General features: G+C 41.9%; 1 protein-coding gene across 1 annotated transcript in view; it reads right to left on the reverse strand.

Annotated features, from left to right (window-relative positions):
* The window catches only part of LOC122816679 (cytochrome b-c1 complex subunit 2, mitochondrial), a 475,154-nt gene that overhangs the window by 189,360 nt on the left and 259,200 nt on the right, over positions 1 to 26,594 (reverse strand). Inside the window, exons 11-13 of the mRNA XM_044089644.1 lie at positions 26,113 to 26,208; positions 5,768 to 5,967; positions 4,650 to 4,730 (exon numbers count right to left, since the gene is read on the reverse strand). Coding sequence (XP_043945579.1) covers positions 4,650 to 4,730; positions 5,768 to 5,967; positions 26,113 to 26,208 — 377 coding nt within the window. The remainder of the gene's footprint in view (positions 1 to 4,649; positions 4,731 to 5,767; positions 5,968 to 26,112; positions 26,209 to 26,594) is intronic.

The following is a 26,594-nucleotide window of genomic DNA, read 5'->3' on the forward strand; positions in this document are numbered from 1 at the left end:
AAGAGGCCTCTAGAGAATCAAAACCACATTGCAAAGTATGCTTTCCTACTTGTTCAGCAGCATGCAATAAATCCTGCATGTCTTTGTTTTCTGCACATTCTGAATTTGTCAACATTTTTTGTTTAAGCAGTGACATTAGATATTGCTGATATTTAAGCATATGAAATTGACAATTTAAAGCTCTTACAGCCAAGGTAGCAGAAGTATAAATCTTTTTCCCCCATCTGTCCAGAGCCCTTGAATCCCTATCAGAGGGTACAGGGTTTTTTGCAGTGGATGCCTTGACCCATTTGGACCCTGAGAGATAGTTTCTGGGTCTGCAGCAGGGTTTTTATAAAGAAATTTATGAGACTCAGGAACCCTATAGTATCCGTCTGGTTTAACAGGAGCTGGAGGCACAGAGTCAGTAGACAGTCCGGACTCTGAAAATACACCATCTACAGTGTCTAAAACAGGAGGAATAGCAAGGGGGCCTGTGCTGAGGTAATAAAAGGAAGTCTCTGAGCCTTTTCTTGGATTCTGAGTAATCTTGGCTCTCCCAGTGGAAATGCTCCCTCATAGTATGCAGGGTTTCCCCAAAAGAATAATCCTCAGGAGGAGAGGCTGAAGGAATAGATTCTTCAGCATCAGAATCCTTATAGGGAGGAAGAGAATATTCCTGGTCAGAAGAGGAATCAGAGGAAATGGAAATCTGATCTGAAGATGCATATTCTATCTCTTGCCTACACCTCTTATCAGGTGGGGGATGGGAACCCCTGATCAAAGTAATTAGGTCTTCGGCCATTTTAAGCATCTGTTTTTTAGGCATGGAGGCCTGTCCAGGAGAATGCTGTACTTGTTTCTTTGTCTTTAGAGCTGCTTTAGTCTTTGCCTTTGAAGCTGAAGTTGGTTTTACATACAACTGTGTAGGCCTGAAAACACCCTCAGAAGCCAGTGCCTGCTCAGCGCCTCCAGACCCATCTAAGGGAATAGTATCAGAGTGTCCAATACCTTGAGTTTCCAGCTGCCTAGTCGGCTCCACGTGGGAGTCAGAAGCGGCCTGTGGCTCTAAGGTAGTGGGCGTCAGGGGCTGCGAAAGCGCCTCACTGAGAACCGGCGACAGGCCTAGAAGAAGCCTTGTTGTCGGTTTTGGACCTCGGATGTCTGTCCTTTTCTTTGCGCTTTTTATAAATTCCAGTAGTCCGTTGCTCCAATGGCATTATAAAGTAAAATCTTCTGCCAAAATAATGAAATGCAAAATCGCACCGACGCTTAATAGTGCGTTGGTTAAATCTAGCACAAAACCGACAACTAGCAACGTTGTGGTCAGGGCCTAGGCAAGGAATACAGTAAGAATGAAAATCCTTATTAGGTATTTGCTCCCCACAAGAAATAGAATTATTAACTTTTTCCGACATCGGTCTGGAGCAAGAAAAAAGTTTCCCCAACGGGGTACTTAGCTTTAATAAAGACTTCGGATCTGAAATTCGAATTTGAAAATCTCAGGAGTCGGCCGACCGGCACTTGTGAACTGCTTTTGCTTCGGGCACTGCGCGGCAAGAAAGACTGAAGAAAATGGCGTTGGCTACATCTTTTATACCCCTGGTGCACTGACGTCAGGGAGAAGCCGACAGCAACCGACGCCGGACCTAGACTTTGGAACTCGGGCTGACTGCGGGTAGCCTGCCAGCAGGATAACCCAATTGTAAAGACTGCAACAGTGAAACACGATTAACATCAATAGATTGCCAGGCACCCAGTATTACTGCTGCACAGGTTGAAACAGCACTGTCCAAGGCCAAGAATACAGCTTCTATGGGACCTGACAATATCCCTGGCTGTGTTCTACATGAAATACAGAGTGAACTGGCACCTCACCTGTGTGCCCTGTTCAATCACAGCCTCACCTCAGGCCTTGTCCCTACCGAATGGCGCACTGCTACAGTTATCCCTCTCCACAAAGGAGGAGCGACTACAGACCCAGGGAACTATAGTCCCATTGGCCTGACGAGCCTGACATGCAAAGCTATGGAATGCATCATCATGGACCTAACAAACAAGGATATAGGGAATCTCCAAACTCTGGATCCCACAAAGTTTGGTTTTGTGAAGGGTGGTTCAAGCCTGCTCAACTTGGTCGACTTCTCTGAGTCAATTACCAGAACTGTGGATGAAGGCAAGGTGGTTCATACAGCCTACCTTGATCTAGCCAAGGCTTTTGATACCATTCCCCACTCAGGAATCATAGAAAAACTCACTAAGCTAGGCATCAACCCCTATATCACTAGGTGGGTTGTAAACTGGCTCACAGATGGAACCCACAGTGTGAAAGTAGCTGACTCCAAAGTCAGACTGCCGATTAGTCACGAGTGGAGTACCACAGGGTTTGGTCCTGGGTTCTCTCCTGTATGGTATCTACTTCTCTGAAGTCCAGGCCAACACGAAGGGACTCTGGCTGACAAAGTCTGCCGACTATTGCAAGTTGGGAGCTATTATTAACTCCCCAAGTGATGGTGACATCCAGCAGAATAAATATTAAATTTATATATAATATTTTATAATTTTGCTTTTTATTTTATTATTATGTGATTATATATAAAAAAAATGTGTAATTGTTTAATTATATATCTTGCCCAATCAATTATCCAGCAGAATGGCCTCACTGAGACCAACGACTAGTGTCAGAACCATGGCCTTAAGCTCAATGCCAAAAAATGTGTAGTCATCCCATTTGGGAAAACCCCAGTTCCCATGAATTACCATACTGACGGTAGTCCACTGAACACAAACTGTTATAAGAGATCTGGGAACACAGGTAGACCGCAACCTCTCTCTTTTGATCACCACATTAACCGAGCTCCAAAATATTTAGAAGCGGAAATATACAGATGATGGATAGTTTGTGGTTTAAATAAGGCATAAAACTGACAGTGAGGTATTTCATGGTCAGGGCCTAGGCAAGGAATACAGTGCGAATGAAAATCTTTATGAGGTATTTGCTTTCCACAAGTAATGCAATTATTTACTTTTACTGACATCGGTTAAGAGCAAGAAAAAGCTTCCCCAATGGGGTACTTACCTTTTAGTTGAAGACTTGGGTTCTGAAACTCGAAAAACGAAAATTTCAGGAGTCGGCCGACCGGCACTTGCGAACTGCTTGTGCTTTGGGCACTGCACGGCAAGAAAGATTGATGTAATGGCGTCAGCTGCATGTTTTATACCCCTGACGACCTGACGTCACGGAAGAAGGGACAGCAACCGGTGCAGGACCCAAGACTTTGTTAATTAGTCCGACTGAGGGCTACTGCAAGCAGATAACCCAAATGTGATGACTGCAACAGTGAAACACGAAGAACATTTGAGATGAGCTTTGGCTGCTGATTCAAAGGGAGGCAGCATTAGCTTCTCCAACATGGGATTCATACTAGACCAATTCATTGAACCACACAGTCCTCCTTGGTCTTCCCTAAAATGAGGGGCCTTTGTACAGAGAATTACCTGTTAACAAGTAAAGTCCCAAGGGACTTTGGGCTCTCAGAGAGATAATCTTAAAAGGAGTGTTCCTTTTATGCTCTTACAAACTATTAAAGTCACAAGGAAGAGTGAAATCCCTGGTGAAAGTTAAAAAAAAAAAAAAACAGCTAATAAACATACCTCAATCCAGGAAGAGCTAGAACCTAGATAACAATTGGCTGCAATAAAACCAGAATGGGACCTAATAAAGGGGTCAAGACCTTGGCTAGGGGATCATAAGAATTTCATCTATTTACTTCTATAAACTCTTGCGGCAGAAGGCTTTTGAGCAGCTATGTGGATATGGAATGCCTTGGGAGGGTAAACATGGCTCTTTGGCTATCCATTTAATGGGAGAAACCACGTGGTCAAGTCAGAGGGACTTCTGTTCTAGGTAAGGCTTACTGGGTATATGAGATAAACCTCTCCTTACTATCAGTATTTATTTAAATTTAATTTATATAACATTTGTTTACCGGGAAAGTCCGACTTGGAATGAAGCAAATTTTCAGGAGAGGCCTGGGGAGAAACACTTCAGATGCATGTCTTTGTAATGTGGGAGGAAACCAGAGCACCCGGAGGAAACCCATACGAATGCAGAGATGACATGCAGACTCCACAAAGAAGGCACCCCAGCCGAGAATCAAACCAGAGAACCTCTTGCTGTGAGGCAAAAATGCAACCGCTGCACCAATGTGCCATTAATAACCAGCAGTAATCAGTGGTTATTAAATTCAACAATACCCTAAGTGTGTGTGCGTTTACGCAAGAGCATACCTATATATTAAAACATATACAATGTATACAAAAATGTGAGTGAAATAGAAAATGTCAACATGAGCTTATGGCAATCAAAAGGCCAGTAGAGAACAAGTATGACTATGCAATCTATGAATGCAGATACCCCCCGAGATAAGATTACATAAAAAGATATATAACACATAATAAATTCAACACATGCGCACACTGACAAAAATGGATAATGTTTACTTGTAAAGGACGGAGGACAAAAAGCATCCAAATAAAATGACAAACATTAAAAAAGGATCACCAGAAACTTAAAAGTATTCTAAAACATGGTAGGAAAGGGGATTTATCTAGTTTACAATTAGGAAGTGGGATCAAAGCATGGCATTAATTCAATTTAGGTCACTTACATCTCCAGCTGCAGCAGACTGAGAAACTGCATAAATGCCAAACAACCCAGAATCTGAGTAGTTAACATTGAAGGCAGACACCTGTTAAAAAAGCAGAAACATGGATATTGTAATTCGTTTTTTTTTTTTTTTTTTAATAAAAACATTTTAAAAACGTATGACAAATGAAAAGAAAATAAATTTTACAAGCCAGTAGTAACTTGACTTTTCATACCAACTTAGGCATGTAACAACCTTAAATGGAAATAGTCTCACTATGCAAACCCTTTCACATATGCATGCTGTTCACTCATGCAGGACCACCATCTATGGCACAACTTTGATACAAGTGGTACACCAAGCTTGTGGTATTGATATCACAATGATGTTCTGTAAGAGAGCTCCAAGGCTGGTACTTCTGACCAGGGTCTGCAAAAACAAACTAAGATGTAGTGAAGATAAGCTGCAGTGTTCAGAGTTTCACACTATGAACCCATCTTTTCAGTACAATAGAGCACTGTCATACAAGCAAGAGTTCATGTACTACAAAGCAAGGGACTTCTTGTCAGAGATCTGGCCTTGTGGGAGATGGTTAGTATTGTGCAGTTCTAAAGCAGCTAACAGTTTAAGCTTTTCAGTGCAGACGTAAAATATATAGTGGGACTTGCAGTCTCTTTCCAGTACTTGTGAGAAAAAAAATACATGGACAGGCACTTTTATGGCAAAAAATAAATAAATAAATAAAATAAAAAAGAGAGATTGTTAAATACACACTTGTTCAATGACCGGGTCGGCTGCATCACAGAAGTAAGGCTTTTGGTTCATGTCAAAATATGTTAATTAGCCTGCTGATCTAGTAAACCACAAAATATTTACACAACATAAAGGGACAGAAGACCACAAATTCCACATACATGATATGCAACATTTCAATAGTAATTACACTATCCAAACAGCTGCAAAAAAAAAAAAAACAAAAAAAAAACAAAAGAACACAAGGCAAAAAATGGCACATGTGCAGTGTGATAGCATTTCATCATACATCCCCCACTGTATAAAGGGCATGACACAGTAGAAGAGGAGGCACATGAGAGAGAGAAGAAAAAACTTGTGCTGTTAAATAAACAAATCAAACTTACATCAAATGGCTGTGTAGTTGCCTTTACTACACCCTGAAAAAGCTTGCTGCTGACGTTGTTGCCTCGCTTGACAAAAGATCCTGTCCCTAGTATCTGTTGAAGGATACTGAATGCATTGGTCTCTGCACTTCCAGAAGCAGCACCTTCTGACACGACTGCCGCATGGACAAGGTCATCTGCATTCTGCTCACGAATCTCAGCTGAAAGTCAACAGTTAATCAATGCAAGCATGTACTTTAGTAAAAAATTTCTGTGTTTACTAAAATGATTCTCAGTAACTCTGAATCAAGTGCCTACTTTGGCATGTTGAGGGGCAAGACTTATCTGTGTGATAAACAAGTGTTGGCTTTGACAAGTAATCTCTCAAGAAAGATCTTGCTTCATTCACTGTTACTAATCTAACCTGCAAGGTCCACTGTTAGGAGCTTCTAAATTTAAGTGCAAAGTTTTTTTTTTTTTTTACTACAGAAGTGACACTTATCACTACATTCGCCTTACACAACCTATAAAGAGCAAAGAATGTAATTCCACAGTCAGCAGCCATTACACACTAGGATTTCTTCTGATCCTAAAAAATACAGTTATGTAGTTTGCTTACCATAACAGTAGATGTTCGAATAAATCACTGCTGCAGCAGCCATTAAAATATGGGAGATACCCTGCCAAGGCTACCACATTCTGGCCAGTCCAGAAAGCTTTAGGCTCCTTCCTCGCATGTAATGCATCTGGTTTTAGCAAAAGACAGAGAATGCTAATGTAGGACCAATTTACAGATGAACCAAAACTCAAGAGTTTTCTTGCCCAAAACAGGAAGGCTAAGTCTAAAGGCAAGTATAGTCATGACAGAAGAGCAAAAGAGATGAGGGTTCCCCCATCCTGGTCAAGAAAGTAAATTGTGGAGGCACCTAGCACTGCAACATTGATCTATTTGACTATCTATTGTAATGGCAAGCAACCTACACAACTGTGCTGGGTTCTTCAGATCACTGTTACAGTAGCTATTACAATATTGGAGGATTGTCAAAGCTCAAGGAGGAAAGGTGGATGAAGAACAGAGCCCAGGATTACCTGAAGAACAGCCTTAGCAAAGCCTACTCTGGTTCTTGAAACAGAATCTAATTTGCAATGTTTGGTAAAAGGTATGAAAGAGAGAACCAAGTTGCTGTCTCTAATACAGTCAGAGTTTACCTCTTTCCAGAAAGCCATAGATGTGTCAATACCCTCTGGTAGAATGAGCCTTGACATTCTGAAGCAGAATTTTGCAATAGTTGGAATAGCATAACCAAACGTTTAGGAAAGTCATCTACAGATAAGCTAGTTTAGATACAGGCTGTCCCTTTTTTTCATCTTTGCAAGATGCAAAGTTTTTAATTTCATGAAATGTTTAGTTTTTTTCCAGATAAAATCTAAGTTGCCTGTAAACATTCAGGAAATGAAGAAACCCTTCCTTTCTGATCTGAGGGTCAGGAAAGAAACAGAAGCTGCACAGATGGATGAAAAGTAAATTCAGAGACAACTTCAGACACAAAAGAAGGGTTGGATCTGAGACTCATCCTATCCCTGTGAAAGACAAAAGCCTGTAATTCAGATACACATCTAGCAAACATTAAGGCTACCAGCAGTGCAGTATTCCAAGTTAGAAACTTCACAGAACAGCTGGCTGCACGTTCCAGTAGTTTATTTTTCTAAAGTAAAATTCAAATCCCAAGAAGGCACACCTTTCTTTCTTGATGATCTGATATGGAAAATCCATTTTAAGAATTGTCTCACCTGACCCAAAGAGGAAAGAGGGATCCAAAGGCAGGCATGCATGCTGAAATGGCCAAGAGGTTTACCTTTATTGAAGCATCTTCAAGGCCTGAACTGAGTAATTCACGAAGTACTACAGAACCAGGGTGCTCCTGACTGAGACAGCTCCTGTGTCCTCTGCTTTGACACCTAAAACAAAACATTTTCTAGTAGCAGGTTTTCTTGCCTTAACACCAGCTGCATGTCTTCAGGAAAAAAAAGATTTCCCAGAGAGATCAGAAAACTATTATCCACACAGTTAGTCTGAGATTGTGAATTTTTGGATGAATCAAAGATCCCTTGTTCTGTGTGAGCAGGTCCACTCTGAGGAAACATTTGGTAACTGCCACTGACTGTATGAGAAGGGTGAACTGGTGTTTTCTGAGCTAAACAGTCACCAGTAACATCTTTGACAAGTCGTTCTGATTTTTTGAAGGACTTTGGAAATAAGAGAAAAGGAGGAAAAGGCATAAAGAAACAAGGGATTAAGAATGCATCGGTATTCCTGCCCTCTACGTAAGGTGTCATGAAGCAGAAGGAGTTTAAAGTTACCTGTTTATACTGGATGCAAACAGATCTATTTTTTGACTGCCCAGTGGTGGACTCTCTCTAGCAGATGCATACCTAGGATGAGGCAAGGGGTGCACAAAGTATTAGGGGGTGCAACTGGCAGATCCTGATCAGTCCTGATCAGGCTTCCATTTATTATCAGCATTCAGAAATGAATATTGCTATTGCATGTGCGGTCAGACCTGAAGCACTGTAGCACTCATTGTCTTCAGTGCATTACTGGCAATGATTAATGAATACCGGTATTGTACCTATAGTCAGAAATGAAGAACTATAGCACTCTGCAAGTGACATAAAATGTAGCAGCTGTTAAGAGTGTGGGAAGGGCAACTTGGGGACAGTACCAGGAGCAAGAAAAGCTAGCTAGACCTGTGATCTCTAGAATACCTCTTGCAGTGACAGTCTACCTTGGATCTGCTCAAGAGTCTACTACTGTTTTCTGTTCTGATAACTTTTCTTCAGACAACTTGCTTCTCATGTTGAACTGCTGCATTCCAAGCAATCATGACCAGCCTGCAAAGGATGGCATGACCTCACTCCTCCCCATTGGTTTCTTCCAGTTTATTTATATACTACACCACAGTTGTGTTGTCCGTCACCACAAATAGGGTTCCTGGTGACCACAGATGGGCAATTAACAGCACCATAATTTCCTGCAGGTTTCTGCATTTGTGCTGGTGTTGAATTTCCTGGATTCCTTGCACCTTTGCACACTAAGAAACAGCACTCCAGGCAAAGTAGGAAGCATCTGTGACCACCGTCTGAAATGGGTTGTTAGGAGAGAAAAGGACTCTGGTTACAAAGGACTTATTTAGTTCACAAAAAGTGATTTTTTTATGATGCAGAAAACTGGGATTGGAAAAGAGAGGGTTCTTTTTTTATGATGCAGAGAACTGGGATTGAAAAAGAGGATAACGGCACTGGATCCAAAATTATTTGAGAAATATTTCTTGGTTTCTCAACTGAAGTCTAGCAAAAGGAAATGTAAGAATATAGGAGACCATGAATCCTAGAATTCTTTAGAAATTCACTTGCAGATGAAGATGTGAAATATTGCTGAAGTGTTCACAATAATTTTTTTCTGAAGGAGGAAAAGCTGTCAGAAGCGTAAGACACCCCACGAATATGAATTTGTGGGCTGGAATGTGGGATATCTTTTTTAAAATTCTGAGTAAATCCCAGATTGGAGAAAAGATTCATAACATACTGTAAGGCTGTTAGGGTGTCTTGGCAACCTGAATATGAAATCAAGAAATCATCCAGATAGGGGAAAGTGTGCATGCCTTGAAGCCTGCAAAGAGCTATTACTGAAGCAAGACACTTGTGAAGACTTTTGAGAAGGCAGGAAGTCCAAAGGACAAACAAGTAAACTGAAAATGCAATCCCAAGACAAACGTGCTGAAAGATACATTTTTTTTGTGAATGGAGATTTGTAAATAAGCATCATTTAGGTGTAGACTGACCAAACAAATTTTCTGGGGAAAGAAGAGAAAACAGAAAATGAAGTGCCAGCACTCCGAATTCTGGGATGAGAAAAAAGGTCTTTTCAGATGTAAGAGAGGCCTCAACGTTCCTTCTTTTCTGGGGAACCAGAAAAAGCCTTGAATTAAAGCTTAGTCCCTAATACTGCAGACTGACTGGGTCTATGACCCACTAGTAAAGCAACTCTGAGATGATTTGACGGATAAAATGAAGCTGGTCTTTTATAGGCAGAGGCAATCATATTAAAACTGGGGGAGGATGCCTACTGAAGCCTGTAACCATGTTATATGATGCTTTGCATCCAAGAATCACTGGCTGACTGCCATCCAGAAAGATGCAGGAAAAGATTCCCCTGCCAATTCCATAGAAAGGTCAATGTGGAGAGGAGACAGGAAGCAAGGATAGTCATAACTTTTTGTTTTGGGAGGAGGATCATTTGACAAATCTTTCTTTTTGACATTACCATTTCTTTCTGAACTGTTTGGCAGAATTTAGCAGGCTTAGCTTAAAAAAAAAAAAAAAAAAAAAAACGCAAAACAATAGTCTTGGATTAGAATGGTAGTTTCTCGGACATTTAGGAATTGCACACCCTGCATAAGTTTACCTCTCTCCACGTTTTTCTGAGAATTTCAGCAGAAGAAATACAGTTAAGATATCCTTAGCCAAAGGAGCATTTAACAGTCTGACATTCACATTGTCTGAAGTGTCCGAAATTTAATCCATACATGTCTTCTCATTGCTGTAGTACCACAGCCCTGGAAAAAAGCATTCACAGCATCACAAGCACATTTAATCCCATGTTTAGTTGCCAGAGATGCCGAGTTAAGCATTTTCATAACACTGGATTTAACTAGAGAATTTACAGTTTGCTAAGATTTTTGCCATATTTAGATACAGTGGACAAGTGATACTTTACTGTGGAGGGTCTCCCTAATGCCTCATCCTGTGGTTCCTGACCCAGTGTCCACGTCCAGTGGCAGGTCTAACCCTTCAGACTTTTACAGATGGGACAGGGCAGATCTTAAGGGTGTCTTGGGTTCTGGTCGCCAACATCCACCACGACTTTCTATTTTATGACCTATCATGTTACCCCCCCCTCCTTACAGTCCCATGGTAACATCAGAGGGGCTGGTGAGCAACAGGGATGTGTTTTTTTGCCACATCTCTGCAGTAGCAGCACATCCATGTCCCACCCCCAATTCCACCACTGAACATTCCTCCCAGTAGCAACATGCTCTGTTCTCCATTAGGTGTCACTGCAGGAGACTCCTACAGAAAGTACAGTTGTGTACACTTACCATAAATGTAGATGTTTGAGTATATTCACTGTTGCAGTCATTACATTTGGGTTATCTGCCTGCAGGTAAGCCCTCAGCCAGCCTGAATACCAGAGTCTTGGATTCCTGCGTCGGATGCCGTCTCTTCCATGACGTCAGGTCGTTAGGGGGTATAAAACATGCAGCTGACACCATTACATCAGTTTTTCTTGCCGCAGATGTCAGGTGCCCACATAATGGGAAGCAATTACATGTTATGTTACACCTCCAACAAAAATCAAATACACCAAACAAGAAAGAAAGGTAGAGCCAAGAGAAGTCAGGGGGCTGGAGGGAGGGTAACCAGGACTGCAACAGTGAACACACTAACATCTAAATTTATGGTAAGTGTACACAAGTGTACTATGTTCTGCGTGTTTCACTGTTGCAGTCATTACATTTGGGTAGATTCCCAAAGCTAAGGAAGGGAGGAGGAAGTTAGAGAGCATTAGGACCAGCTATTAAGCCCTGCAATATTGCAGTGGCAAAACCAGCTCTGGATTTAGAAAAAATAGGCATGTGGTAATGCTTGGTGAAGGTATGAACAGAGATCCAGGTAGCAGCTTCTAGGATGTCCTTGGTAGGGACCCCTCTGAGAAAGGCTGTAGAGGAAGATGCAGCCCTGGTGAAATGTGATCTTATCCCCTGTGGGGGTAGGTTTTCCATGGTGCTTATTATGGAAATGAATGCAATGGGCTATCCATTTAGAAATTGTTTGCTTTGAAATGGCCTTCCCCTCTGCCCCTGCAGCAAAGCCAACTAGTAGCTGTTCAGATTTTCTGAGAGGCTTTGTCCTGTCCAAATAAAACCTAAGTTGTCTGCGCACGTCCAAAGAACGCAGAATTATTTCTCCTTTGTTTTGTGGATTAGGGTAATAGGTAGGCAAATGAATAGACTGATTTAGGGCCACACTATACACCCCCTTGGGCATAAAGGAAGGATTGGTCCTGAGGGAAATCCCGTCTGCATGAAAGATAATGAAGGGCTCCACTGCCATGAGGGCCTGTAATTCAGACACTCTTCTTACTGATGTGATGGCTAGAAGGAAGGCCGTTTTCTAAGAAAGGAATTTCAAACCTGCAGTTGCAGCTGGCTCAAATGGAGGGAGAGTGAGCTTTTCCAATACAAAGTTATGGTCCCAGGCTGGAGTAGGGGCTCACTTGGGGGGTCTTAAATTTTTAGCCTCTCTGAGGAATTGCTTTAACAGGGGGCGAGAGAAGAGGGGTGGTTCAGTATTATAATGTGCTGAAATTGCAGAGGCATGAAATTTAATTGACGAGAAGGATAGGTCCTTGTGGAGCATTTCTGTTAAGTACTGAAGGACATGAGGTAAACTGGGCAACATAGTGCCCATACTCTGGGTCTGGCTCCAAGAACAGTATCTTTTCCACCTTTCAGTGTAGGATTTTGTAGTACTAGGTCTCCTTCCTTCCAGAATGACCCCTAGCACCTGCTTACTGAGGGATGCTATTGGAGAGCTCAAGAAATTAGCCAGGCTGTAAGATTCAGGGATTGAAGCTAAGGGTGCAGAATCTGGCCCGCCTGCTGGGAAAGCAGGGAAGGTGTCTGAGGTAGGTGTCATGGATCCCAGCAGCATCATGCTGCGCAAGAGGGGGTACCAGTGCTGGTGAGGCCAGTCTGGTACAGTAAGAATTGTTTTACTTGTTTTTTCCCATTTGATCTTTAGCAGAACCTTCAAGAGGAGAGGCAGAGGGGGAAAGGCATAAACCAAGGGGCTTTCCCAGGTAAACAACAGGGCATCCACTTTCAAAGCTTGAATGTGGGGAGTCCTTGTGCAGAATTTGTCCAATTGGTAGTTCTGGAGGGAGGCAAACAGGTCGATCTCTGGAGTCCCCCCATTTGTTCCTCAAGAGGTTGAATATTTTTGGTTCTAGTTTCCATTCATGTGGGTCCATGAGATTTCTGCTTAGGTTGTCTGCCAGTGAATTTAGCTTGCCTGGCAGGAACTGAGCTTGTAGGTGCACTTGGTAGCTCAAGGCTGTGTTCCACAGAACCATGAGAACCATGGCTAGTCTGCAGAGAAGGTATGAGTGGGTTCCCCCCTGCTTATGTACCACACAACTGTGGTGTTGTCTGTCTTTACCAATAATTGTCCTGGAAGGATGTGGTCCTTGAAGGCTGTCAGGGAATTCTGTACAGCTATCATTTCTTTTTGGTTGATATACAGGTGCATCTGACTCGGGTTCCATTTGCCCTGAATGCACTGTCCTGCCAAGTGAGCCCCACATGCACAGTCTGATGCGTCTGTAGTCAGGGTTTGGGCAGCAGGGAGTAGATTGAAAGGGAGCCCCTTGTTGAGGTGGCAGGCCTCTGCCCACCAAAGGAACTCTGTCTTTATACAAGGAATGATAGGAATCATTGATTCCAGGTCCTGAGAATGTTGACACCATAGGCTATTTGGATACCATCGTAGTTTCCTCATATGCAGTCTTGCATATGGAATTAGTAGAATGCAAGAGGCCATGAACCCCAGGGCTTGCAGAATTTTCCTTGCAGATAGCTGGGACTTTGTGGCCCGTAGTTTGAAGTAGGCTGTCAAACTTGTTTCTCTGGCGTGAGGTAAGCCATCTGGGAAGTTGTGTTCAAGCTTGCTCCTCGAAATACAGTCTGTTGGCAGGGTACTAGATGAGATTGCTTTTCGTTTATGGTGTACCCCAGCAAGGTTAAAAGCTTCTTTACAAATGCCAGATGTTTTAATAGCATGTCCTGGCTTTCTGCCTGAATCAGACAATCGTCAAGGTATGGGTATATCTGAATATTTCTCTGCCTGCAAAATGCAACGGCTGAAGCTAGACACTTTGTGAATACCCTGGGCACAGTAGACGAGCCAAAGGGAAGTGCAGAGAACTGATAGTGCATGGAGCCTGCTCTGAAGCATAGGTATTTCTGGCAAGATTCCCTTATTGGAATGTGCAGGTAAGCATCTTAGGTTGCCAACCAGGCATCGTTGAAGCAGCTGTCGAAGTGTTAGCATTTTGAATTTTAGGATTACCAAAAAGGTGTTTAGAATAGAGAGGTCCAGGATAGGACGCCAGGAGCTGTCTTTTCTGGGTACCAGGAAAAGCCTTGAGTAAAAACCTTGTCCCCTTTCTTCTGCTGGGACAGGTTGAATAGCCCTGATAATTAGAAGAGAGAGAACCTGCGGTTGAGCCTCTGCCCACTGATTTGGGGGTAGGTCTGGCCAACCGTTTGGGGTTGGTAAGGTGTGGAAGTAGAATCTGTATCCTTGGCAAACTATATTTAAAACCCATTTGTCCTGGGTAATGAGTTCCCAGTTTTTTGCATGCAGGACGAGCTTTCCTCCTAAGGGAGCAGGTAGTGGAGCAGGGTTTGGAAGGGTTGAGGTTAAGTCATTGTGACATTTTTCCATAGGGGGGTGTCTTACTACTACCAGCTTTGGAAGTGGGAGCCCCCCCCCCCACTGCTTAAGCTTGTGTGTACCCTGAGACTGTAACCTAGGTGGTCTGCTGTTCCTGGGTTTGGACTGAGAAGGCTTGGAAGAGACTGGAAAGGACCAATACCTACTAAATTTGGGAGGCTGTACATGCAGGAAATCTTTAACAGTTTGCATAGATTTAGCTTTTTTCCGCCATCTTTTTAAGGACTTCTTCTGCTTTGTTGCCAAACAGGCAGTCTTGGTTTAAGGGAGCATCCAGTAATTTAGCTTTAACATGATCTGGCAAGTTTTGCTCCTTAAGCCAAGCATGCCTTCTAAGTACAGATCAAGTGACAGCAGCCATGCAAGATGCTTCTAAAGAGTCAAAAAACTACATTGCAAAGTATGTTTACCAACTTGTTCAGCAGAATGCATTAAAATCCTGTAATTCTTTATGTTCAGCAGTTAGGAATCAACATCATTTTGTTTAAATAGTCCCATAATATGCTGCTGATACTTTAACATATGAAACTGGCAATTTAAGGCCCTAATGGCCAAAGTAGCAGAAGTGTATACCTTCTTACCCCATCTGTCCAAGGCCCTGGAATCTCTATCAGAGGGGGTAGGGTTTTTGGCAGCAGTAGACTTAATGCCCATTTGTCCTTGGGAAATGGTCTCTGGATCCGCAGTAGGATTCTTGAAGAGGAACTTGTGAGAGTCAGGTACTCTGTAATACCGGTCAGGTTTTCTGGGAGCTGGAGGTAAGTCTGGGGCCAAGCTAGATTCCAAGAAGGCATAATCGACAAAGTCCAGAACAGGAGGGATAGTTAAAGGCCTGTGTTGAGGGAGGAGTAAGAATTCCCTAAGCCTCTTTTTGGAGTCAGAGTAATCCTGGCTCTCCCTGCGGAAATACTCCCTAATAGTGTGCAAGGTTTCACCAAAAAAAAAAAAAAATCTTCTGGAGGGGAAGCAGAGGGAATGGAATCCTCTGCATCAGAATCCTCAAAGGTAGATAAGGGCAAATCCTGGTAATCAGAAGAAACGGAAATTTCAGAATCCTGATCAGAAGAATCAGAAGGAAAATCAGTTCTAGGTCTCTCAGAGGGGGAAAGTTGGCTTCCCCTAATTAAAGTAATAAGGTCTTCAGCCATTCTAAGCATTTGTTTTTTTAGGCATATGGGCCTGACCATGCGGTTTGGATGTCGGTTTTCTAGGCGTGGGTCGAGTTTTAGGCCTCGATGAAGAAGATGGCTTTGGTTTAAAATGCCAATCTGTAGGCCTGAATACACCCTCAGAAGCCAGTGCCTGCACAGTGGCTGCGGACCCATCCAAGGTAGAGAAATCCGCAGGTTCCATAGTTGAAGAAGAAACTCGCGGCATACCGGACTCAAAATAGGTCTCAGTAGAGGCCTGCGAATCTGAAGTAGTGGGTATCAGGGGCTGCGAAAACACCCAAGTACCGGCGAACTGGTGACTAGCTTAACAGAAGCATCATCGGCAGCTTTGGACCTATGCAGTCTGTCTCTGTCTTTATCATTAAGTTTTTTTTTTTGGAATATTGGTAGTCAGATGGCTTACCGAAGCCATTTCTGGATAGTTAAACCAAAATAATTTGCTACGAAAATAGACAAGACAACGAATAGTTTGGGGGTTGAATAAAGCACAAAACTGACAGCAAGGGACGTCGTGGTCTGGGCTTAAGCAAGGAATGCAGTACGAATGAATATCTTTATGAGGTATTTGCTTTCCACAGGTAAGACAATTGTTAACTTTTACTGACATTGGTTAAGAGCAAGAAAAAGGATCCCAAACACGGTACTTAGCTTTTTTCAAAGACTTCGGTTCTGAAACTCGTAAACAAAAATTTCAGGAGTCTACAGACCGGCACTTGCGAACTGCTTCTGCTTTGGGCACCGCTCGGCAAGAAAGACTGATGTAATGGCATCAGCTGCATGTTTTATACCCCTGACAACCTGACGTCATGGAAGAAGAGACCGCATCCGATGCAGGAATCCAAGACTCTGGTATTCAGGCCGGCTGAGGGCTACCTGCAGGCAGATAACCCAAATGTAATGACTGCAACAGTGAAACACAAAGAACATCCACTCTCCCACTAGGAATGGTAACTCCCATCTCTTCTGCTGCTCTGTCAGTCACCTGAGCCACTAATGTAACCCAGGGTGGCTGAGCCATAATCACACAATCTCTCTTACTCCACTGGAGCATATGATGATACTTAAGTTTGGCAAATTTATGGCCTTGAAAGTTAAGCTGTCAAATGTTCTGCTTCTCTTATCATCAGATACCAGGTTAGATGAAGAACAGGTTGTGGTACTACTTTCTATGCATATAAATAAATAATGGCAAGGTCAGCAGAGTTTTTTTTTTTTTTTTTTTAATAATGGTACTTCTGGTTATTTGGGACCCCATAAAAACCTGTCAAGGCTTCTTGGGAGCAGGAAGTTGGTAATCTGGTGACACAAATGTAGTTGAGAATGCAACCTTTATCAGCCACAGGTTTAGGGGAGCCATATTGAGAAGTTAAGCACCTCTTCTATGGGTCACTTTTCCCCTCCCATTTGAAAAAAATCTTATTTTTGCAATCGTGAAAATGAAGGAAATTTTCTCTTTTGGGGATTCCTCTGTGGGTGAAGGAATCTGAAAAAATGTAATCCACACAATTACAAAAGAGTCGGACAGAATTTCTTCTTCAAAATATGAAGAATCTAGTACTCTTCCCTTCCTGGCTGATTCACAGGACAAATGGTCTGTTCAGATGTGTGTGCGTCCTGGGTCACATTAGAGGGCCTTGAAAACTAGACTGATGGGCTGAGGACTGCATTAAGTAACTCAAGAGTAATAAGTCACAGATTGTATCAGAGAGGTGAATGCACAGATCTCTCTCACCTCTCTGGTCAACTTTTTCTTATTTTCTTAACCAATGAGGAAATCCATCAACATGCCCACTACTGCTCAGCCCTCAAATATCTATTTTCCAGGAAAAAACAGGGTTTTGGGAGTAGCATGCTAGAATAAGAGGTAAGTTTTTGGAGTAAGGGATAGGCAAATAGAATATGACCTGATGTTACTTTCAGCCCTCAAGCACACACACACAGAACTGCAGTGGGAATCTTAAGGAATTTGGCACCCACAACTACACTTGCCCTTTCTGACAGAGATAAGAAAAAAATGTTTCCACAAATCTGTACAGAAAAAGGAAAGGTCCTTCACTGCTTGAAGAAAAGGTAGCTGAAGCCAGCCTTCAGTACTACCAGATGCAAAACTAATGAGAGTCTGCACAAGTGTACTAATGGCAAGAAAGTTGAGTTTTGGCATGTCTATACATCACTCTTATACCGGCATGTTCTCCCCTGGTAATGGTGGATGCACAGCATGTCAGGAAGGATCATGAAGCTCTGTAGCCTGGCCATACTTTTGTTAACCTTGGCAGGATACATCCTATACTGCAATGGGTACTGCAACAGTGACCTAGTGAAGAACATCACACATGACACTGCTAAGTACAACAGCAACAGTGGAATAGAGTGAAGATGACATAATTAAAAACAAATATAAAGCAATCTGCAGATACAGCAAGGCAGCAGAGCCTTCCAGAAATATTCTGTGAATAGCTAGTTCCCAAGACTATCTATAACCACTACGGAGTTCTATCAACATGAGGAAAGAGCAAAGATTGTGCATGTTAGCCAGATACTGACAAAGCCAATGATCCCTAGCTCTCCTAGATTCATAAGTAATACAATCTGTCCTTTTTAATACACAACTGAGATGTTTGGGATGAATACCAAAATGTCATATTTACTGATGATAAATAACCTGTATAAAGAATAGGCCAAAAAGGACTTATATTCATGGAAAGAGTACTGATAAAAACTGACTGATCAAACTATACAATAGTCCTTATTATAACGCCAACCAAATGATACCATGAATATTAGCCGTAGATGAGGTTAAGACGGCTCACACAGCCTATCTAGATCTCACCAAGGCTTTCGACACTATCTATAATTCCAGAGTGGGGGATGAACTAACTAAACTAGGTATAAATCCCTATGTCACAAGATGGGTTGCCAGCTGGCTCACTGACAGAACCCACACTGTGAAAGTAGCAGATTCTAAATCCAACTTCAGACCAGTGACAAGTGGAGTACCACAGGGTTCAGTTCCTAGTTCCTCTCCTGTTTTTTATCTACTTCTCTGAAGTACAGGCGAACACAGAAGGTCTTTGGCTAACAAAGTTTGCAGATGACTGCAAACTAAGAGCCATAATCAAAACTCCTAACGATGTGGACATCCTACAAAAGGGCCTCGCTGAGACAGATGCCTGGTTATCAAAGCCATGGCCTCAAGCTCAATGTCAAAGTGCATTGTCATCCCTTTTGGTAAAAACTCTGTACCCATGAACTACCACATAGGTGGTAATCTACTTAACACCGAACGTGTGATAAGAGACCTTGGGACACAGGTGGACAGTAGTCTCTCCTTTGATAATCACATTGCCACAGTAGTCAGGAAATCCTTGTACATGGCATACCTCATCACAAAAGGTTTCTCATCCAGGAAAAAAAGGGGTCATTGTTCCCTTCTACTCATCACTCATTAGACCCATTATAGAGTACAATGCCCCTTTTGGTATGTACCTCACAAGACATCTACAACTGGAAAAGCCGTAGAAATACCTCACAAAGAGGATTACCGGCCTCAAACAGATGCCCTACGCAGACCGTCTCAAAAAACTCCAGCTTTACTCTGTCGCATATCGCCTACTCAGAGGCGATCTCTGCCTAACATACAAAACTACGTCAAACCCAGAGCTGTTGGACATGCTCCACTTAAAGAAATCCCAATCCCTCCGAGCTACACGCTCTAGGGACCTAAACCTTGTCACTACAATAAAAAGAACATGCGGGAGGGACAGATTCCTGTCCCAGATACTTCCCATACCCTGGAACAAACTACCTATATCTACATCAAACAAAGCTCCTCATTAGCACTCAAGAAAAATCTTTATGATTGGATGGGAGATAGGAAATTCACCCTGGGGATCACTTCTGTGGCTCTGCTTGACAGAGGCACAGGAAAATAATTTTCTCTGGTGGCAAAAGCCAGAGTACCATTTGGCTAGGCTTATATACGCCCTAGGGCCAATAGCCTAGTACCTTACCTATGAACCTATAACAAGAACAGTGACAAAACCAGAGTAAAAAAAAAAAAAAAAAAACTTGTTTAATGACTATCTAAAAAAAGCACAGATTAAAAATAGTGTAAAATAAAACTATTGGATAGCACATTTTGGCAAAAACAGAAAAACATAAGAGAAAATCCTAAGTCCAGTCTTGAATGGCTGATCAATATTCAATCACGGAAAAAAAATATGCATTACTCTATTAAAACTCAGTCAAGACAGATGGCAATTCATAAACAAATTAAAAGAAAAAAGTAATTCAAAACTCCTGTCAGTAACTACTGATGTGAAAGGCACAAGGCTAATGATAGAATGATACCTTTAACACTTCCTGATTATTAGTAAGCTAAAACAAAAGAATGGACCCACCAAAAGCAAAATGAGTACATCCTTGGTCATGTTACATCACTGGAATGTAAAGCACCAAAATAAAAGGTCCAGCCTAACATACACAAGTAATAAATTGGATAAAATAAGTGGGACCCCATTCTAAAAGGATTGTGCTCTCTGAAGTGCAAGTAACCTACGACCACAAACAAACTCCAAAACTGTTGAACAAACCAAAAAGCGGCAAAATAAACTGGAGATCGCTTAAAAACACAAAGCAAGTTTAATAAGCGCTTTCGGAAAGGTTAGTACTTTTCCTTCATCAGACATCTTGCAACATCATATAAGGAGAATTAATTATTTTTGGTTTGTGTAAGTAACCTACATTAACAGCAAGTCTTTTGGAACCTGGCCCTTGATTTATTTAACAGTGATTGTCCAGAGTTTACAACATTAGTGCAAATGTTAAACTAAGTAATGCACATCAATCTGCATGCAACAGTTTTGATATCAAAGAACTAACACACATGAAAATCCATTCTTTTGTTTTCATGTGCACTGTTACCTGTCTGCCTGGTGGGAAAAATTGAAGCGGGTACTTGCAGAAACCTGGAAAAATATGCTTAGTGAAACTTCAGTATTAAGAATGTGAATTTGTTCATCTAAATGTAAAATGATTCAAGATTTTAAAAATAAAAATGCTACATTTTCTTAAAATATTTATATAATTTTGAATGAAGATCAAATAAAACCAAATGAAAAGATGTACAACGTGCCATGTGTGCTTAAAAAAACTATACAGGTGTATTTTATATGAGCCCTAAAAATAATGGTTTAAAAATGGTTACTGAAAAAGGTTGGAAGTTTGATTCAGGTTAGTCTCGGAACACACCTTTGGAAGGAAGGAGGGAAGGAAGGATTAGTCCTCAGTGACACATTGTCAGGATGAAACACCAAATATGGGGGTTTGATAGACAGGACTTGAAGCTCGGACACTCTACGTGCTGAGGTAATGGCTACCAAGAAAATTGTTTTCCAAGAGAGAAATTTTAGATGGCAGGATGATGCAGGCTCAAAAGGAGGGAGAATAATCCGTGACCGCACAAAATTTAGATTCCAGGGAGTAAAAGGTTGTCTAGCAGGCGGTCTAAGGTGAATGGTACCCTTTAAAAAGGCCCTACATAGTCTGTGAGACATTATGTTAGAATCTTCAGATCAGAGGTGGAAATTCAAAATTGTAGCCAATTGAACTCATAGTGGCAGCTGCAGCACCTTCATGAAAAAGCTTAGACAGAAATTCCAGAATACTAGCAATCAGGGCAAAGTAAGGATCAATATTATTCTGGGAGGCCCAAAAGGCAAATCGCTTCCATTTGCTGGCATACAACTTTCTAGTGGAAGTTTTATGCGAAGATACAAAAATATGCTGAACCTCTGAGGAAAAGTCGTGTGACCTGACTAGGTTGGGAATCGGAGCAGCCAAGCTGTCAGTCTGAGGGAATGAAGAGAGGGATGAAGGGCCCCTGACGAATGTGTCAGCAGATCTGGAACTGGGTCCAGAATCCAAGGTTCCTCCAGTTGATAGAGTCAAAGGAAGGGAAACCAAATCTGTTGAGGCCAAAAAAGGGCTATTGAGATTACAGTCCTTCCCAGGGCTTTGGCTTTCTGTAAGAACTTCAGAATCAGGGGAGTTGGTGGAAAGGCATATAGGAGTCCCGAGGGCCAAATGTGTACGAGCGAGTCCCTTGGGCTGTCCCCTGGTGGGGGATTCAGGGCAAAGTAGCTTCTGCATTTGGCATTCATAGGGGATGCAAACAGGTCGCAGAAAAGTTGGCCCCATCAGTGGAAATTCATCTCCACAACCTCGTCTTTGAGAGACCACTCGTGCGGTAAAAGAATGGCTCTGCTCAGTTTGTCCACGATCACGTTGGATTTCCCCGGGATGTGCATTGCTATCAGAAAGTGCCCAGTGGATACTGCCCACTGCCAAATTCTCAAGGCCTCGTGACATAAGGTGTAAGACTTGGTTTCCCCTTGCTTGTTGATGTACCAGACCACAGACATGCATGTCTGGATCGCAATAGTCCCCAGAGGAAGAGAGTCGTGCAAGTGCTGCAACGCCAAAAGCACCGCTCTCAGCTCCAGGACACTGATGTGCAACTGTGACTCTGTTTTGACCAGATGCCTTGGGCTGTTCTTCCCTGAAAAAGCCCCCCCCATCAGACAAGCATCCTTGGTCACCATGGCTGACTGCGGGGGAGAAACAAAATGAGCGACCTACCGTTACCTGGTGGTTGGTTAAAACCACCAATGAAGATCTTTCTTGCAAGAGTCTGTAATCATTATTAAGAATGACATCGGAAGTTGTTGGCAAGACAACTGGGTGAAGAGCAACCACTGAAGTATTCTACAGCTATGAGCGTAGCTGCCATGGTACCTAGTAGTTTCAACACTTGAGAGGCTGATACTTTTTTTCTCATCAGAATGTCCGATACCTGGTTTCGAAGAGTGGCTATTCTGTCCAGTGGCAATTTCACCATGGCGGTGGTGGTGTCTAATTCTGCTCTGATAAAGAGGATACGCTGCGATGGCGACAACACAGACTTGTTGAAATTTATAGTTATCCCTAACTGAGAGCACAGAGTGTGATTTCTGGACAGAATTAGTTGATGCCTGGAGGCGGCAGTAAGGAGCCAGTTGTCCAGATACGGAAACACTCAGAATCCTAGATGCCTCAGGTGAGCCGTAAACATTGCCATGCATTTCGTAAACACTTTGGGGGCTGTTGTGAGGCCAAAAGACAGTGCTCAGAATTGGTAGTGACCGTCTCCCAGCCGGAAATGCAAGTGATCTCTGGATGGTCTGGCTATTTTGATATGATAGTACGCATACTTGAGATCTATAGAGCACATCCAATCGCCCGTTCCTAGGAACAGAAGGATTGATTGAAGCGTGACCATCCAGAATTTCTCCTTCTTTACGAAGGTGCTGAGTCTGCTCAGGTCCAAGATGGGCCTCCAGTCCCCTGTTTTCTTTGGAACTAAAAAGAATCTGGAGTAAGTTCTGGATCCTATCTGATCTGCTGGGACTGGCTGGATGACTTTTCCTGCAGCCTCTAGACTTCTATGGCTGCTTGATCCCTGAGACTGGGTAGAACGTCTGGGATTTTCTTCTGAACAGGTGGGGGTTCTGAGAATGGGATGATGTATCCTCTGGTAACAATGCTTTGAACCCAAGAATCTTTTGTAAATCCTAGCCAGGCTTCTGGATACAAAGACGAGCAACCCCCGACTGCCTCCAGAGTAGGACAGTTGGGCCTCCATTCAGGAGTGCTGGTAGGGCTTGCCAAAGAACTGATCCCTGTCGCCCTGGTTTGGCAGACCCCCCTCTGCCGCTGGGGCAGCATCTTCCATTATTACCGCCTCCTCTGCCCCTGGAGGGGGGGTTCACTACGCGTGGTCTGGAAAGCTCCTTGGGACTTCCGGAACCACATTTTTCCACCTTTCTGCCCTTTGGGGTATGGTCTAGTAGGAGTGGAAAAACGGACTCCTAATGCAGATCAGATATAAATTTAGAACCTTTTTGGGCACAAGGTGTGGGAGCTAGAGTTTGGGAGGGTGGTCTGTAGCAGGCTATAAACTGGAGAGCAGTTTACCCACTGTTAGTTGCACATGGATAGTCTCTGATGCTTCAAGAATGATATGAGGTATAACCTGGTAGTGCTGGGGTGCTCTCGAGCCCTGAACCAGGTTTTCTGTTACTGCACGATCCCCTTTGAATGACACCAGTACTTAAGCCAATGTTGAAATTGATCATCTATATAAACACTTTAAATATAAAGTGTATAAAGTAAGGATGGGGAACAACTAAGGAATGGTCAAAGGCCCAAGAGCAGCCGCACTTAAAAGACGAAAAACTCGTCAGCAGAAATGGCACGAAAAAACGGGTGAACTAAAAATAAGGCTAACTAGCTCAAAAATACAGTGCATCAAGAGAAACTGCAAAAAACTTTGCTATAAAGATAATAATGAAAAAGATCAATAATACTGGCCCGAGCTCTCCAATGACCTCCGATCTGTTGCAGCGGCAAACTAGGTCTGAGGTAGGGCATAGAGCATCATGGGATAGGGACTTGGCCTCGAGCTACTCTAAGATCTTGAGCTTGTGAAAGCGGCCGACTCGGAGCCGATGGATCGGCTCTGAACTCATGTGTAAGAATGAACGGCAAGACTGAACAACTTCACATTAATGGTTTATAATACTAACTGTTTACAAAGTTACTATACACAAGTTTACCTGTTGTATAAATGATGGAAGCTGCATAATCTACTGGACTATTATGCTTGATAGTTTTATGTTGTTAAAGTACTGCTCAACATTTACTATCACTTGTTGCTACCAAAATAAGGCCCTCTGCTGCTCACAGCAAAATCAATAACATGACATTAAGAATATAATATACAGTTGAGATTGAACTTTGAGTGCAGTTGCAGTATCTGACGGAGTAAACCTATTGGGTTTACATATACTGTTTGTTAATTTCAGAATACTTAAAGTAGTTAGGAGTGTGAATGTTTGAAATTAACACATGAAACTTCTGTAAAGTTTATATTCAGAAATACTTTAAAAAAATGAAATTAAGTAATGAGAAAGCTAGATCTAACTTATTAATGCAATTCTTAAATGGTGCAAGTCCAGATAAAATAAGGAGATTAGACAAATGTCCATTGGTTCACTTTTGATACAAGTAGGTTGGGCCTACTTTTTAAAAGGAAGCTAAACTTTGCTCTCCCAAAGAAAAGCATAATAAACAACACACAAAAGAAAAGTTGCTATTCTGAAAAGAAATATGCTGGACCTGATGTCAACTGTTTTTTTTTTGTTTGCTTGCAATAAAGCAATTCCTAACAACTGCAATACTTCTATACTTATCTCTTCTACGCTTCAGTTTTACTTTCATATTACTAGTCCAAATGAGTTTTATATATATATATATATATATATATATATATATATATATATATATATATATGGGTCTACCTGACATGGTCTACAGTTCATATAATCGACACTCATTTGGTCGACAGTTCATTTGGTCGACAAGTAGATTTGCCCCCCTCCCCAATGTTGTGCAACCCTGGAGTTGATATATATAGTTGGGGCACAGCCCCATTTTGGGGTGTGAAGCCCCCCCACCTAAAATGCTTGTCGATCAAATGAACTGTCGACCAAATAAACTGTCGACCATGTGAACTGTCGACCATGTCAGGTAGACCCATATATATATATATATATATATATATATATATATATATATATATATATATATATTCTAAAGTGTGATATTTTGACATTTCAGGTCCATTTAGTCTAAATCATGTTTTAATGGAACTGATGTGAAGAAGTCAAGAGTTTAATGTTTAAAGGTACTTTGTAAATGCAGATATAGTTCACATGGACAGTTTAAGAACCAGAATGCTGCAAACGGGAACACCTTTTTCCGTTCAAGCAGAGCTTGCCCTTTCTCCACAGCTGTGCATCCACAGAAACGTGGTGAAGTATGCTTAAATAAGGGAAGGGGCTTGCCAGCATACCACAAAAAATCTTATTTTGTTGCTGATGAATCACTGTTTGGTGGACACTATGTTAATGCCCTCCACGTCTAGTCAAACATCTAATCTTCTATTTGTTTCACGCATGCAATTTGTTATTGGAAGACTGACTATAAAAACAGCTACAGTAAAGGGAAAGCTGCACACAGATTAGGCTAAGGCAGGCGTCTCTGCAAGACTTTAAGGCAGATCAAACTGTCTACCATCTCAAAACTATAGAAAAAAACATAAAAGGGCTCATTTAAAAAATAGTTAACCCTGTGTCTATGCATCTGTGTATGCAGTTCTAGACCACTACTGCCACCAATGCCATAGTCTATAACACGTGGCATTAAGAATGCTTGCATTGTCTGGCTCAGCTAAATGGCGTTCCGCACAAGATGTGTTACTCAGCATGAAAACAAACTGCTTGACTTGAGGGTTTCTTGAAATCTATTAAATCTAAAAGACTGCATATAAACATTGTTGAATATTTTTACCTGAAGACCAGTTACTCACAAGTAAAACAATTCTATCTACAATGTTATTTTGAAAACACTAAAACTGCATTAAACAGCTCATTATTTAAAGCATAAACGGCATACTTTTAATCACTGGTTATGACATTTTGAAAACTAAATGTTTAATGCACTATTAAAAATAAATACCTCCTCGATAGCTGGCTTTCACAAGACCAGAACCACTTCCACTTCTGATGTTAAGGAACTGCTCACCCACTTGCTTGAGCTCAGAATGACTTATGCCTTTAAAGATAAAAGAAGCAAAACTATAAAGTCTATCTGCAGCAAGTAAAAGAGAGACATCCATGACATGAAGTTTACAACTACTAACATGGCCAGTCAATCTGGACTAAAGCTGAAATGCAGATTACCTTATTTCCACATTTCAGTAAAACATTCACATTAGAAGGTGGAATGCATTACAGAATGCTCATTTTTCTGCAAGTAGCTCTACAAAAGAAACCAGAGATATACAACAAGCATTTCCCAGTGGTAAACGTTGGCATGCACTGGAAATGTGCTGGAGTATTACTGGTTAAAGAATATGATTAAAATGATTATGGTGATCACCAGACAGCATTTTGGTCTCGATGAAAACAGAAATGACAGTTTTCACAAGTGGTCAGATG

The sequence above is a fragment of the Protopterus annectens genome, chromosome 12.part0 (genome assembly GCF_019279795.1).
Source record: "Protopterus annectens isolate FY-2018-M chromosome 12.part0, PAN1.0, whole genome shotgun sequence".
Taxonomy (NCBI): Eukaryota; Metazoa; Chordata; order Ceratodontiformes; family Protopteridae; genus Protopterus; species Protopterus annectens.